The sequence below is a fragment of the Biomphalaria glabrata genome, chromosome 6 (assembly GCF_947242115.1).
Source record: "Biomphalaria glabrata chromosome 6, xgBioGlab47.1, whole genome shotgun sequence".
NCBI lineage: Eukaryota > Metazoa > Mollusca > Gastropoda > Planorbidae > Biomphalaria > Biomphalaria glabrata.
In genome coordinates, this window is record NC_074716.1 from 50,558,542 (window position 1) to 50,572,510 (window position 13,969).

General features: G+C 39.7%; 1 protein-coding gene across 5 annotated transcripts in view; it reads left to right on the top strand.

The window, feature by feature from the left end:
- The window catches only part of LOC106072137 (latrophilin Cirl-like), a 110,078-nt gene that overhangs the window by 86,837 nt on the left and 9,272 nt on the right, over positions 1–13,969 (top strand). For all 5 annotated transcript variants that reach the window (XM_056032127.1, XM_056032126.1, XM_056032128.1 and 2 more), the window contains 6 exons: positions 8,882–9,005; positions 9,936–10,080; positions 10,496–10,571; positions 11,552–11,698; positions 11,814–11,946; positions 12,951–13,071. In XM_056032127.1, the coding sequence (XP_055888102.1) occupies positions 8,882–9,005; positions 9,936–10,080; positions 10,496–10,571; positions 11,552–11,698; positions 11,814–11,946; positions 12,951–13,071 (746 nt within the window). The remainder of the gene's footprint in view (positions 1–8,881; positions 9,006–9,935; positions 10,081–10,495; positions 10,572–11,551; positions 11,699–11,813; positions 11,947–12,950; positions 13,072–13,969) is intronic.

The window sequence follows — 13,969 nt, forward strand, 5'->3', positions numbered from 1 at the left end:
AGAAAGCTGTAAATAGTAATACCACCTGTTCCCCTCTATGTCAACTGTAAGTGTATCATTTAGCGTTAACTTTGTACTTAATGACCTGGGTTGTTACTTATGGTCAGCCCTGCTGGTGTGACAGGTGGGGAAATGTGACGTGTGTTTGGCACGTTTTATGTCTAGGGGATGATTATTTTTAAAGCTATCACACCCCCACTTATCAGCATATGAATCGGGAGCAGACACGCAACGAGACAAGGCAATGAAAGATAGATACAAAAGTTAAAATAAAGGATATTTATTTACATAAATATACATATAAGAATAAAAAGGGGAGGGTTTGCATCTATCTCTAATTAGTAAGGTATTTTGATCATCACTGTAGCACCTAATAAGAGTATGTCACTTTGTCCTCTGACTTAGCTGGTATTCCTGTTGATGTCGCAGCTGGCTGTGTCCTGGCTTGAGGTTCTGCAGCTGGAGGTGGCGCTCTAGCGGATAGAGGGACGCCGGTGATATAGTTCTTGTGGAGTCTCAATCCCCAAAATCTAATATCTGTAGTGGGCACAGTAGGGCGGGTGGCCGGCTACCGTGGGCACAAGGATACTGCGGGCAGAGCTGATCTGCCGTGGGCAGCGTAGTTGACAGGATATGTCCAGTGAGTTGCAGAGGGTTGGCGTAGCTATGACGTCTCACACAGATCTGGTCTATAGGGACGTCGCACCTAATAGCTTGACAGGTGGGCTGTCGAATAGGCGGGCAATGCCGATAGCGCCAAGTGGTAGAGTTGAGTAGATCTCAGTAGGCAAGTGCAGTGCTGAATAGCACTAAGCACATAGATAGTAGGTGATTCTTGATATCAAACAAATAGGCAGGTAAATAGTTGAGTAGTGTCGAGTAGACCCTAAGCGGCAAATAGGCAGGTAAGTAATCCGATAAATAGGCAGACACCTGAGGGAGGCTGCGGATAAATAAAGACAAGTTAGGACATGTCTCTCATACATCTTATCGATGCCCTCGACTGAGGTGCATTCGTCAGATTGGTAAAATTGCTTTAGAGCATAAAAGGGAGATGATGACAAATGGGATTTGGAAACTAGACGGCAGATAGTAGCAATATAAAAACGTACATAAAAGAGAACGTAATAATGTAAAAATGTACATAGAAGGGGAAATAATAATCTCAAATAAACAACACAGGTGGGTAAAGAAGGAAAAGGGGGGGGGGGGGGGAGGGCGGTGGTCAGCGACCCAAACGATTTGTTTACATATGACCGTGGGTCGAGAACAATGGAGCGTGCTTGAATGTAGAGTGTGTCCGTTCAAGCGGGGTAACCCTTATAAAAGTAAAATGAGTAAAGGGGAGATAATCCATTACAGGGAAGATAATTCATATCTCTTTTCTAGACGCAGTACCAGTGCGCTAGTAAGATTATCAAGGCTGTCAACCGAGATAAAAGAAATAAAATAAGATGTACAAATATATACATGGTTGCATCAACGATCAATTGAGCAACGTAGCATTAATAGATTAATGCAATACATAAATAAATACATAGCACAAGTTTATGTTTTCTACTTACGCCAGTGAGAAATACACAATGCACTAATTAAATATAAATGAACTAAGCAAAATACACATGATAAAATCCATGGAAATATACACAGAGTAAATAAGATGGAACTTGTGATTAAGTTCGGCTTACCACCAGGTATTCCTCTAGGAGAAAGAGTAAGTGATATAGTCCAGACTCGATAGCTCAGCTCGAATGAGAAAGAGAGGGTCTGACTTGAGTTGGTTTACTATATATATATGCCTGAAAAGTGTGGGCGGACACCGGAAATGTACTAGGCTAAGAATTAGCTTACACGTGGGTGAAGTCCGACAAGCGACGCACCTTGGTGTATCACGCGGTATGTTGACCAGGGTAATCCCTTAGATCAAAGAGAGACGTGAGAGAAGGGGGGGGGGGAGAAGGATTAGCTTGCATTCAAACCAAGGTGGGGGTCAACCGCGACCGTCCTTCAGACATCCGGCGGGCAAGACAAAAGAGATTGCGTGTCTACCTTTCCCCGATCAAGGGCAGATAAATGAAAGGACGCGCCTTAGCTATCTCCAAGGTGGTCAACTAAGTCCAGCCTGGAGCGGAAAAGGTGGCGCGGGTGAAGAAATTGGGGTTAGGACGGGGAAATAATTGAAATAAAATAAATAAATAATGAAAAATAATAATTAATGCTGTGATAATTTTGAGTGACTCTGACAGCGAGTTTTTGACTTGTCACATACGCCGCCGCCAAGATGGATCTATCGCAGAAAGATCCATAAAGTGCGAGCAGACTGATGTCACTCTAACTTTAAGATCAGTTGTTATCACAGCATTAAAAAAAAAATCTGGAAAATAAAGGGGTATCCATGCCAGGAGGAGAGTCTGTCCAAGTCTGTCCGTGGTCTACTTTCCGTCCCTGAGTATGTAGTCACCTGGGTGAAACATTTGGGGTTGCTCGGGAGAGTAGATTGGGCGATTGGGTGTGTAATAATTCCTTCCTGGGGCGGATTGGGGAGTGTGATTGGGGCTTAGGCGGGGTGCCCAAGGCACGTGTGCACGTTGGGGCTTACCTCCGAAGCCGCTGTGAGGCGCTTCTTCACGAGAGTAAGTAGTCAGCTTACCTCGGTATCGTCTGACATGATCAATGTCAGGGAAGAGTGGCCTGATAAAGAATGTGGAGTTCTGCCGGAGAACGTCCCCACGAGTGCAATAATGTGGCTTACATCGTGGCTTCCTGACATGGTCAATGCCAGGGGAAGGTCGATATTGAATGGTGGCTGAGGAGCCATGGAGAGAAGTGTTTTCACGAGCGCGAGGGTTCGGCTTATCTCGTGACTTCCTGACACTATCAATGCCAGGGAGAGGTTGATTCGGAGTAGTGGCTGATGAGCCATGGAGAGGAGTGAGTCCGCGAGAGCAAGGGTTAATCTTACCTCGGGGCATTCTGACCCTGTCAAGGTCAGAGGAACGTTGCATGATTTTGGCTGAGTAGCCTGGGTGAAGTAGACCCTCACGAGCGCGGGTAAACGACTTAACTCGTGACTTCCTAGCAGTGTCAATGCCAGGGCGGAGTGGTTTGAGCTTCGCTGATGAGTCGGGACTATGCGTGTCAGTGTGGCGACCAGGGCTTCCAACCAGCTGGTTGCTGCCACGTTTCTGCTCCGTCGATCTACCGACGGGCAGAGAGAAGTATGGCTTGTTGACTACTCCAAGAGGGACATATTTTGAGCCTAGAATGAAGTCATACACAGGCGTGTCCATGACGGCTGCGTCAATGGTGCCATGTACGTACTTGCATTCTACGTGGACCCTAGCAATAGGAAGAATCTTTGGAGGAATCTCACGGTCAAGGGACTGAATCGTCACAGTTCTATCTGTAAGATCAGCCTGATCAACCAGTGCTTTGCAGATAACTGAACTTACCGCACAGCCTGTGTCAAATAAGGACCGGACGTACCGCCCGTTAACCAGAATGGTCTCTATCCCGGGGGAAGATGAGACAGGGTGAGGAAGTGCCGGTAGGACTTCCGTTTTCGTAGAGCCAAGGGCAGTGTGTTCAGGGGCCACAGTCAGTGTTGATATGACGTATGGGTCGCCCGCTGTTCTATCAGTACGTGTCTGCTGATTAGACACAGAGGGTTTGGGGACCGTGGTCATTACTGAAATGCGCTGTGAGGCCTGCTGCTTTTGGTGGTTGGGTTTGTGGCTACGCATGCTGTCGTTGCAGTCACGGTAGGCACGGTCAGTTTTGTTGCCACGCGTGCTGTTGTTGCAGTCACGGTGGGCTTGGTTGTTCTGGTTATGACAAGGCTTACGTGCTGGGTAGTTGCAGTTTTTGTGCAAGACTGGCTGTTGGGTTGGTGCCTTTCTAGGTTGGGATTTGCTTGAGGGCAGGGGCTGGAATGGAGCGTCGCAGTTTGCAGAACTATTAGACTGAGCTGAAGGGTTGGGCTGGGTAGACAAGGTGGACTGGTCGAGAGAAGGGGCATCAGGTGTGGTAGTTTCACCTTTATTAGCAACGTCTGTGTCTGATGGGGCGGTGTGCTCTGTTTCGACATGAGTCATGATTCCACTCTCCTCTGCTTCCTGGTCTTGTCTTGCGGGTGTGCTGTTCAGCTCCAAATTCTGCGGTCTATAGCTCTGTCTGATTTCTAGTATTTCCTGCCTAATCGCATTCATTTTTAGTTCATGGGCTTCCATTCTTTGTGCCCTTTCAATCTGTCTTCGTACGTAGTCTTCTAACTCGAGACCTTCAAACCCACATAATATTCCTTCAGCCTCGAAATCGGAAGCTAATTCAGCTAAGTCCATGGTTAAAGAGGCCGGATTAGGAAGAGGATGAGGTGGAAGATAGTGAGAGGTAAAATGTAGAAAGGAGCCGCTGAATGTAAGAAAGAGTAAAAGGGGAATGTGGTGTCTGCCTACGTTAATCACAAAATCCTGCAATGAAATATTACAAATAAAATGCAATAAATATAAAATATAAAATATGACAGAAGTGACACTCTTGAAAATGCGAAGTGATGATACTTATAAATATTCTTAGAAAAAAATTGATATGGAATTTAGTTATTGCTGCCTGTTCGTGCCTGCTGTAAAGATGGGTTAAATCCACGGACGGGCTCGCCAAAATGTGACAGGTGGGGAAATGTGACGTGTGTTTGGCACGTTTTATGTCTAGGGGATGATTATTTTTAAAGCTATCACACCCCCACTTATCAGCATATGAATCGGGAGCAGACACGCAACGAGACAAGGCAATGAAAGATAGATACAAAAGTTAAAATAAAGGATATTTATTTACATAAATATACATATAAGAATAAAAAGGGGAGGGTTTGCATCTATCTCTAATTAGTAAGGTATTTTGATCATCACTGTAGCACCTAATAAGAGTATGTCACTTTGTCCTCTGACTTAGCTGGTATTCCTGTTGATGTCGCAGCTGGCTGTGTCCTGGCTTGAGGTTCTGCAGCTGGAGGTGGCGCTCTAGCGGATAGAGGGACGCCGGTGATATAGTTCTTGTGGAGTCTCAATCCCCAAAATCTAATATCTGTAGTGGGCACAGTAGGGCGGGTGGCCGGCTACCGTGGGCACAAGGATACTGCGGGCAGAGCTGATCTGCCGTGGGCAGCGTAGTTGACAGGATATGTCCAGTGAGTTGCAGAGGGTTGGCGTAGCTATGACGTCTCACACAGATCTGGTCTATAGGGACGTCGCACCTAATAGCTTGACAGGTGGGCTGTCGAATAGGCGGGCAATGCCGATAGCGCCAAGTGGTAGAGTTGAGTAGATCTCAGTAGGCAAGTGCAGTGCTGAATAGCACTAAGCACATAGATAGTAGGTGATTCTTGATATCAAACAAATAGGCAGGTAAATAGTTGAGTAGTGTCGAGTAGACCCTAAGCGGCAAATAGGCAGGTAAGTAATCCGATAAATAGGCAGACACCTGAGGGAGGCTGCGGATAAATAAAGACAAGTTAGGACATGTCTCTCATACATCTTATCGATGCCCTCGACTGAGGTGCATTCGTCAGATTGGTAAAATTGCTTTAGAGCATAAAAGGGAGATGATGACAAATGGGATTTGGAAACTAGACGGCAGATAGTAGCAATATAAAAACGTACATAAAAGAGAACGTAATAATGTAAAAATGTACATAGAAGGGGAAATAATAATCTCAAATAAACAACACAGGTGGGTAAAGAAGGAAAAGGGGGGGGGGGGGGGAGGGCGGTGGTCAGCGACCCAAACGATTTGTTTACATATGACCGTGGGTCGAGAACAATGGAGCGTGCTTGAATGTAGAGTGTGTCCGTTCAAGCGGGGTAACCCTTATAAAAGTAAAATGAGTAAAGGGGAGATAATCCATTACAGGGAAGATAATTCATATCTCTTTTCTAGACGCAGTACCAGTGCGCTAGTAAGATTATCAAGGCTGTCAACCGAGATAAAAGAAATAAAATAAGATGTACAAATATATACATGGTTGCATCAACGATCAATTGAGCAACGTAGCATTAATAGATTAATGCAATACATAAATAAATACATAGCACAAGTTTATGTTTTCTACTTACGCCAGTGAGAAATACACAATGCACTAATTAAATATAAATGAACTAAGCAAAATACACATGATAAAATCCATGGAAATATACACAGAGTAAATAAGATGGAACTTGTGATTAAGTTCGGCTTACCACCAGGTATTCCTCTAGGAGAAAGAGTAAGTGATATAGTCCAGACTCGATAGCTCAGCTCGAATGAGAAAGAGAGGGTCTGACTTGAGTTGGTTTACTATATATATATGCCTGAAAAGTGTGGGCGGACACCGGAAATGTACTAGGCTAAGAATTAGCTTACACGTGGGTGAAGTCCGACAAGCGACGCACCTTGGTGTATCACGCGGTATGTTGACCAGGGTAATCCCTTAGATCAAAGAGAGACGTGAGAGAAGGGGGGGGGGGAGAAGGATTAGCTTGCATTCAAACCAAGGTGGGGGTCAACCGCGACCGTCCTTCAGACATCCGGCGGGCAAGACAAAAGAGATTGCGTGTCTACCTTTCCCCGATCAAGGGCAGATAAATGAAAGGACGCGCCTTAGCTATCTCCAAGGTGGTCAACTAAGTCCAGCCTGGAGCGGAAAAGGTGGCGCGGGTGAAGAAATTGGGGTTAGGACGGGGAAATAATTGAAATAAAATAAATAAATAATGAAAAATAATAATTAATGCTGTGATAATTTTGAGTGACTCTGACAGCGAGTTTTTGACTTGTCACAGCTGGCATGGCTTTGAGATTTATGTAACACACAGCTGCTAAAATATGTACGTCTCTGTCACATAACGCAGCTTGTGTACCAACAATAATATCACTGTACTAATCAAGATGACAGGATTTTTGTATTCATTTTTCTCTCATTTTGAAATTTATTTGCTTTTTCTCATTTCTTACTGACATAAAATCTAAGTTCAGTGGTCAATGTATATAACCTAAATATATAACATAGGAGACAAGAGACGAGTGGTGAGACTATGGGGGGCTGTAAAAAAATCTGGTAGAATGTTATCAATGTTTTGTGTTTTATACATTCTGGTATAGAAAAGGAAAATGGCAGGGGCCCCGGTGCACATGGTTTCTGGCCGTGAGTCTGACACCCCACCAGACAGAACAATGTACGCTCATTCAGGCCGGTGATAGGGAGCTCTTGTTCACTTTTGCTGGCTTAAAGTTCCAAGAGCCGAAGGCTCAACTCTGCCTGACAGTTTCAAGAAGAAGAAGAAGATACATTCTGGACATTTCACCAGAAAATGTAAAATTTAAATGTCTGAGCTCAGACCTCTTTGAGGAACTAAGGACCATTGTCATAACTGCCCAGATCGCATACCACACAACCAAGCAGCGATCCAATTGATTCCAAGGAAAAAAAAAACTTGTAACAAATTTGAGAGTTAGATGAAGAAGAAGAAGAATTCTGCAAGTTATAAAACATTTTTTAGCATTAGAATTTATGAGTTATAGGTCATTGAGTATTGTATCTATCTTTCTTTATCTTACCTTTTTGGATATTTTCCTGTAGCAATGATATTTGAAGGAACATCTGTATTGATAAGAAGATGTCCTAGATACCTTTGTCTAAATATTTGGCACTAGTTTGTATTTATCAAAGGCCTACTATAAGATTTATGTAGTCAAAAAAAATATAACACACTTATCTAACATTGTAATGCATGGTGGTTTTCAAACTAATAAACACTCTAACTTTAATTCTACATTCATTCCTTTAGTTTATGCATTAACATACTGGCATGATTGACATACTGTCGTATCGCATGTAACCAATGGGCTGCTGATGTAGTCATTTCATAGTAAGCTGTATCAAAATGGGTCATTCTATTATGGGTTATTACTAACTCTAGGATGACTGACTATAGATTGCTTTCTAGATGTATACCAGTATCTATATTTTAATAAAAAGGCAGTGATTTAGAACTAAAACAAAATATGAAAGCGAATAAGATTACAAATTTCAACATAAAATACCTAAACAATTAGGTATTTTATTGAAATCAGGGGAGAGCACCAAAGTATGGAAATCATAAATACTATTTGAAAGCTTCCATTCATTTTTCCAAGATTCCCATTCAGTAATGCATATATACATTCATACATTTTGCCCAAAAAAGTTAATTATGAAAATAAAAGGACTACATTTTATTTTTTTTTAAAGTTTTATCAGACTCCACTTATACATCAAATACCTCAAGAAATGAAGAAAATTGTTCATTATTCTGAACAAGGCAGCCACTGGAGATTGAAGTCTACACTCTAACATATTAACATTAAGCAACAAATGAATTGATATCTTAGAACATCCTCTTTAGGTTTTAAAAGATCAACAAACAATTTATTTTTGTTTTTGTGTGTGCTATAAAGCAACATGCCTTTTGAGTCTGATCTTCACCCTTAAAGACTGATTATATAAGAGCTTATAAGAATAACTGGTCTACACATTAGTTAGGATACAGCGTTACTCTGGCCTTCCACCTTATATGACAGCCTGTAAAAACTGCACTAATTTTCAATCTTTCTGTGGTGGGCATTCTCTACTAATGATCTTTCTTTATATGTTTAGTTATATTGTATTTTCAAAAATAGATTAAGATGATTTGATGAAAATATATATGTTTAATGCAAAAAAAGTTTCAAATAGTGTGAATCATTAGCTGTGAATTATAAATTTATAATTTCAAATTTATACAATTTTTGTATTCTTTGCATATTCTTGTCTTAGATCAAATTTTAGCTCAATATGCTCAGTCTCAATGTTTTTAATGTTGTTATCTTGCAGGAAACTGCGGAGAGACAACCCTTCCAAGATTCTCATTAACCTGTGCCTGGCTCTAATGGCCTCCAATTTGGTGTATCTGGTGGGCATGCAGGATTACACATTTTCCGACATGGCTTCTTGCAAAGTAATTGCTTAAATTGTTTGATCTTTTGTCTAGTGTATTACATTTTCCAATGACATGCTTAGAACTGAGATAATAATTTAAATAACTTACGCTCTTCATTGAAAGAGTATGTGCAATATGACTACTAAGACTACTTGAGTGCTTTCACCAAAGGTGCTTGTGCTCCATCAAGACCGCACTACAAACAGCGATGTCCTTGTGAACACCAGTATGGACAGTGTAGAACTGTAGATGGACTTCTTATGGTCCAACAGTTATGCTGGGCAGGGCTTGTGTCCCATATGGAGGACAAAGGTATGCTAAAGGCAGTCTTTTCTAGTGAGATAAAGGGTGGTCCAGCTTAGGTGCCAACTTGCCTTAGCTTACATTCAAGAGAGCACCTGGTCACATGCAGCCTCAGAATGAGACAGCTGGAGGTCACTCACAAAGGCCGCGGATACATATTTGAGACCAAAAGAAAATCCGCTGCTGAGGATAGACGCAGATGGCAAAAAGAAAATCTAAATCGACCACCTGCGGACAATGGTTATGCTTGTCCTGGGTGTGGCAAAATATGTAGCTCACTGTTGGGGCTGCGCAGCCACAGGAAATACTGCATTCCTCACTGATCTTCAGACTCGAAGACAGACCTTACTATTATTATTGCAATGTGCAATATGGTGCTTCAAATGATTTGCACAAGTAGAACAAATTTGTTCATTTAAATAAGTCTTGATTTATTTGTATATAAATAACATATTGTAGAGGTATCAAATATAACACACAAAAAAACTAATCATGATTGATAAAGTCCTTTGATCAAATACATGCAAATACTTATAAAACAATTAGAAATTTAATCACTTTAAGACATCATAGTTGCCAATGTAAATACTTACCATTAAACTTAATAACTCTGAATCTTATGTTTCTCTCCCTTTCTCTTGTCAGGCTGTGGCAGTATTGCTTCATTATTTTCTTCTGTCTTCCTTGATGTGGATGGCGGTGGAAGCGTTTTACATGTACCTGGCCCTGGTTAGGGTTTTCAAAACATATTTTACTAACTTCATACTCAAATGTGCCCTTGTTGGCTGGGGTAAATGATTTTTTTTTTACATTTAATTGGATACGTTTATTTAGGAAGATAAATTATTTTAGATTTAACCTAGAAATTCTTGAACTCTGTTTTGTGTTAGATGTAACCAAAATGCCTTAAGCACTGGTGTTTTGTGTTAGATGTAACCAAAATGCCTTAAGCACTGGTGTTTTGTGTTAGATGTAACCAAAATGCCTTGAACACTGGTGTTTTGTGTTAGATGTAACCAAAATGCCTTGAATTAAATTTGACCATTAAGCTATAACATTTAGCTGAATATTATGAACATTGATTGTTTTAGAACTTTTTATACAAAATTACCTAGAAATAGATGTACATGTTTTCATTCAGTTACATTTTTTTGTATTAAATCAATAGTATGTATTTAACATCACATTTCTTTGACTTTTACTAGGGATACCTTTGATCATAGTGGTCATAACACTGGCTATCAATACAACAGACAATTATGGCTTCTTGAACAGTGGCTTGTAAGTGCATTTTTGGTGATTTCATAAATATTCTCTAGTACTATTTGACTGCTGGCATACTAGTTTAATGTCCCTTTGTTAGGTACAGTATAGTAATAACTATTTAACAACAAACAAAAAAAAAAGCTTGAATATATTTGAAAAGAAAAAACTTGCATGATTTAGAAGATTAGAAGACCATATACCTTGATAGATTTTTATACCAAAATGGCTTTATTTTTTTAATTGCATCCTTGAATCAGTCGGGTTGGGTTTTTTAATCAAACATTTTCATGGTCCCACTGTCAGTGTTCCTTAAAGTGAATGAAATTTTAGTGCTAAATCAATCTCTTTGATCACAAGCTTCACCAATCCCTTAGCCTGTTGGACCGTTGGTGCACCACCCAAGATCTGTTGACTATTTAAAAATATTTTTTCTTTTAATCTTCATTAACTCTTTCTCTCCGTAATTATTTACCACATTCTAGTGGAATCAACGTTGGTATCGTCAGTTAAGAGAGAAAGAGTTAACAAAAGTAAATTAAGACATTTATCTTTATAAATATGAAACTCTTGAAGTAGGGTAGTCAGTTTACAAATTACTAAAGTAATGAAGAAAGAAAAAAAAAGAAAGTATTTTTATATGGAGGATAAAGAGACGAAAAAATAAAAAGTTCCCCTTTCAGACCTTGCGGTCTATAGGGCAGATGATGTAAAGGTCACCTGTGGCCAACGGTTAAGGAGGTTGTCAATGACCAACATAGTCTTCACTGAGATTCGAACCTGAGATCCCCTTGGTTCAAAAGCCAAGCACTTTGCCACTCTTTCAGTAACAAACCCAGTTGTGACCTGCATATTTTGTCACATCTAATGCAGACAAAGCCATTGTAGATACATAGTTATTAATTTGTTCTTTATCCAGGTACTGTCTCCACAATGCAGATTAATTTAAAAAATTTGAAACCTTTAGATACATGATTAGTGATTTGTTCTTTCACCAGGTGCTGGCTCCACAACCCAGCTTTCTATGCAGCATTTGTTGGCCCTGTGTGTGCTATTCTGTTGGTCAACTTCTTGGCTTTTGCCCTGGTCATCAGACAGCTAATGAGCATGTCCAGCAGCAAGCTCAACAAAAGTGACACTAACAGGTCAGTGTCCAGTATAACTTCAGCCCAGGTGTCCTAAATGTAAACTTATTAGCATAAATATTGAACAAATTGTCCTTCTGTTGTATCATATTGTGTTTACTTATTTGTATCACAGCACAGTCCAGCGTCTCCGAGGAGCTATAGGAGTTGTTATACTGCTTGGACTTTCCTGGATATTTGCAATATTTGCCATAGACCAAGCCAGCGTTGCCTTCTACTATTTGTTTGCTATATTCAACTCATTGCAGGTAATTCAAATACATAAAGTTTACTTTGGAAAAAAGAAAAATATTTTTACTGTTTTTCATCTTTTGAGAAAAAAAAAGTTTGCTTTTTAAGATAAGATAATTTTGATTGGTCCAATGAAATGGAAATTCAGTTTGACTACAATTTGACCACCTCAGCGTAACTACTGTAAAAATAACAATAGATGCAAATATAAACAACATTCACACAAGAAACACATGCTCACTCACAACCAGCGCTTTATGAATTAGACTTCTATGTACTTCTCTATGACGACAGATGACCGAACTTGGGATAAAGGAGTTTAAAATCTTTCTGTTTTAGTCCTAATGGGAAAAAATTAACTATATATTTTATTTACAAAATTCTATTAGCTTAATGTTCAAAGTATTATAATATATGCTATGGGCTGAGAACTCAATCCTGTTTTATATTTCTTTCTGATCTTCATGGATTTATACTGGATGAGATTACATTGACCTATTTAATACTTTATCATACACTTTCTGTTTTAGCTTTTTCACTTTATTTGTTCCTGCAAGTGCAAACTATTTTGAAGCCTGTTAAAATGATTGCAATCTAATTGTAGGCCAAGATAAGACTACAGATGGAAGGAGAGAGTGGTAAAACACTTGGCTTCCAAACCAGGGGTCTTAGGTTCGAAGACTGGGATATTTAATTTTGGGATCTTTGGATGCCTCTGGGTCCACCCAGCTCTAAATGGTACCTAACATTAGTTGGGAAAAACAAATTGCAGTTATTAGTTGTGCTGGCCACATGATACCCTCGTTAAACGTGGGCTACAGAAACAGATGGATTGAAAATGACAACAAAAGCTTAAGTTTAGTCAAAGTTTATTTGCCTAAATAAAGATCATAATAAATCTATAAATATACATGTGGAGGTCTGTATAAGGCCAAAATGAGAAAGTACGATTAAAAATGTAATGTACAAACTTTGTTCTAATAATCACATTGTAATTCATGATAATGTTTCATACCCCCAGGGCCTGTTTATCTTCATCTTCTACTGTCTACTGAAAAAAGACGCCATGACTGCCTGGAAGAGTTTGTTCCCTTGCTTTGAGGAGTACAAAGAGAAGTCTTCGTCTCACAGCAGAACCAAAAGTAAATATTCTGGTTCTGTTTGTTCCTGTGTACTTCGTGTGTTTCTGTACTCATGTCCTGGTTTGGGACTGACTCTATTACAGACAACAAGGCTGGAACTGTGATGAAACTTCAAATCTACTGAATGTAGATGGGAAGCGTGGTTGAGAGGCCAAGTGCGCTTGAACTTTGCTTGGCTTGGCTACCTAGAAGGGGGCTCGAGGTTCGACACCCGACTCGAGCAGAGTTATGTTTACTGAGCGCCCAAAGGCAGCATGGAAAACCAACTCCTAGATACCCCCCATCGGTCCACAAATGAGATTGGACCAAAAGCACTCTGAGCATGCTATCAGCATGAAAGTAGCGCTATATAAAAGCTATAATAATAATAATAATAATAATGTATTCTCTTCCCTTTCTTCTCTATTTCGAATAGGAATTTTACTCATTTACTATTAAAAATATTTGCATATCTGCTCTAGATTGATACGAAGATGATTTTAGTATGTTAGGATTGTTTGCAAATTAATTTTGTCAAAAAAAATGAAACAATCCCATAACCTCATTTCGAAATTTTAAAATGTCACTTGTGTTGTCTAATCATAGCAAACTGCCAGGAACTAAAAATATGTATCTGTAACCAATAAACTCCTTGCAAATATTTGTAAACATCAAATATAAATCCAATAGTGATGGGTATTTGAATTCAATTTGAATCAAATTTATTATTTTTAAAAGTTTCAATATAGATTTTATTCAGGAAAATATTTTAGCTTTCAATCTAGGCTGTATTACTTTTAACTATTTTCAAAAACAATTAACAATCTTGACAGTTAGACTGATCTCCTTCCAGTTGTCTTTGTACCTCGTTTCCACATGTTTTTATGTTTACCCTAATGATCTAATGCTTTTAGATCTA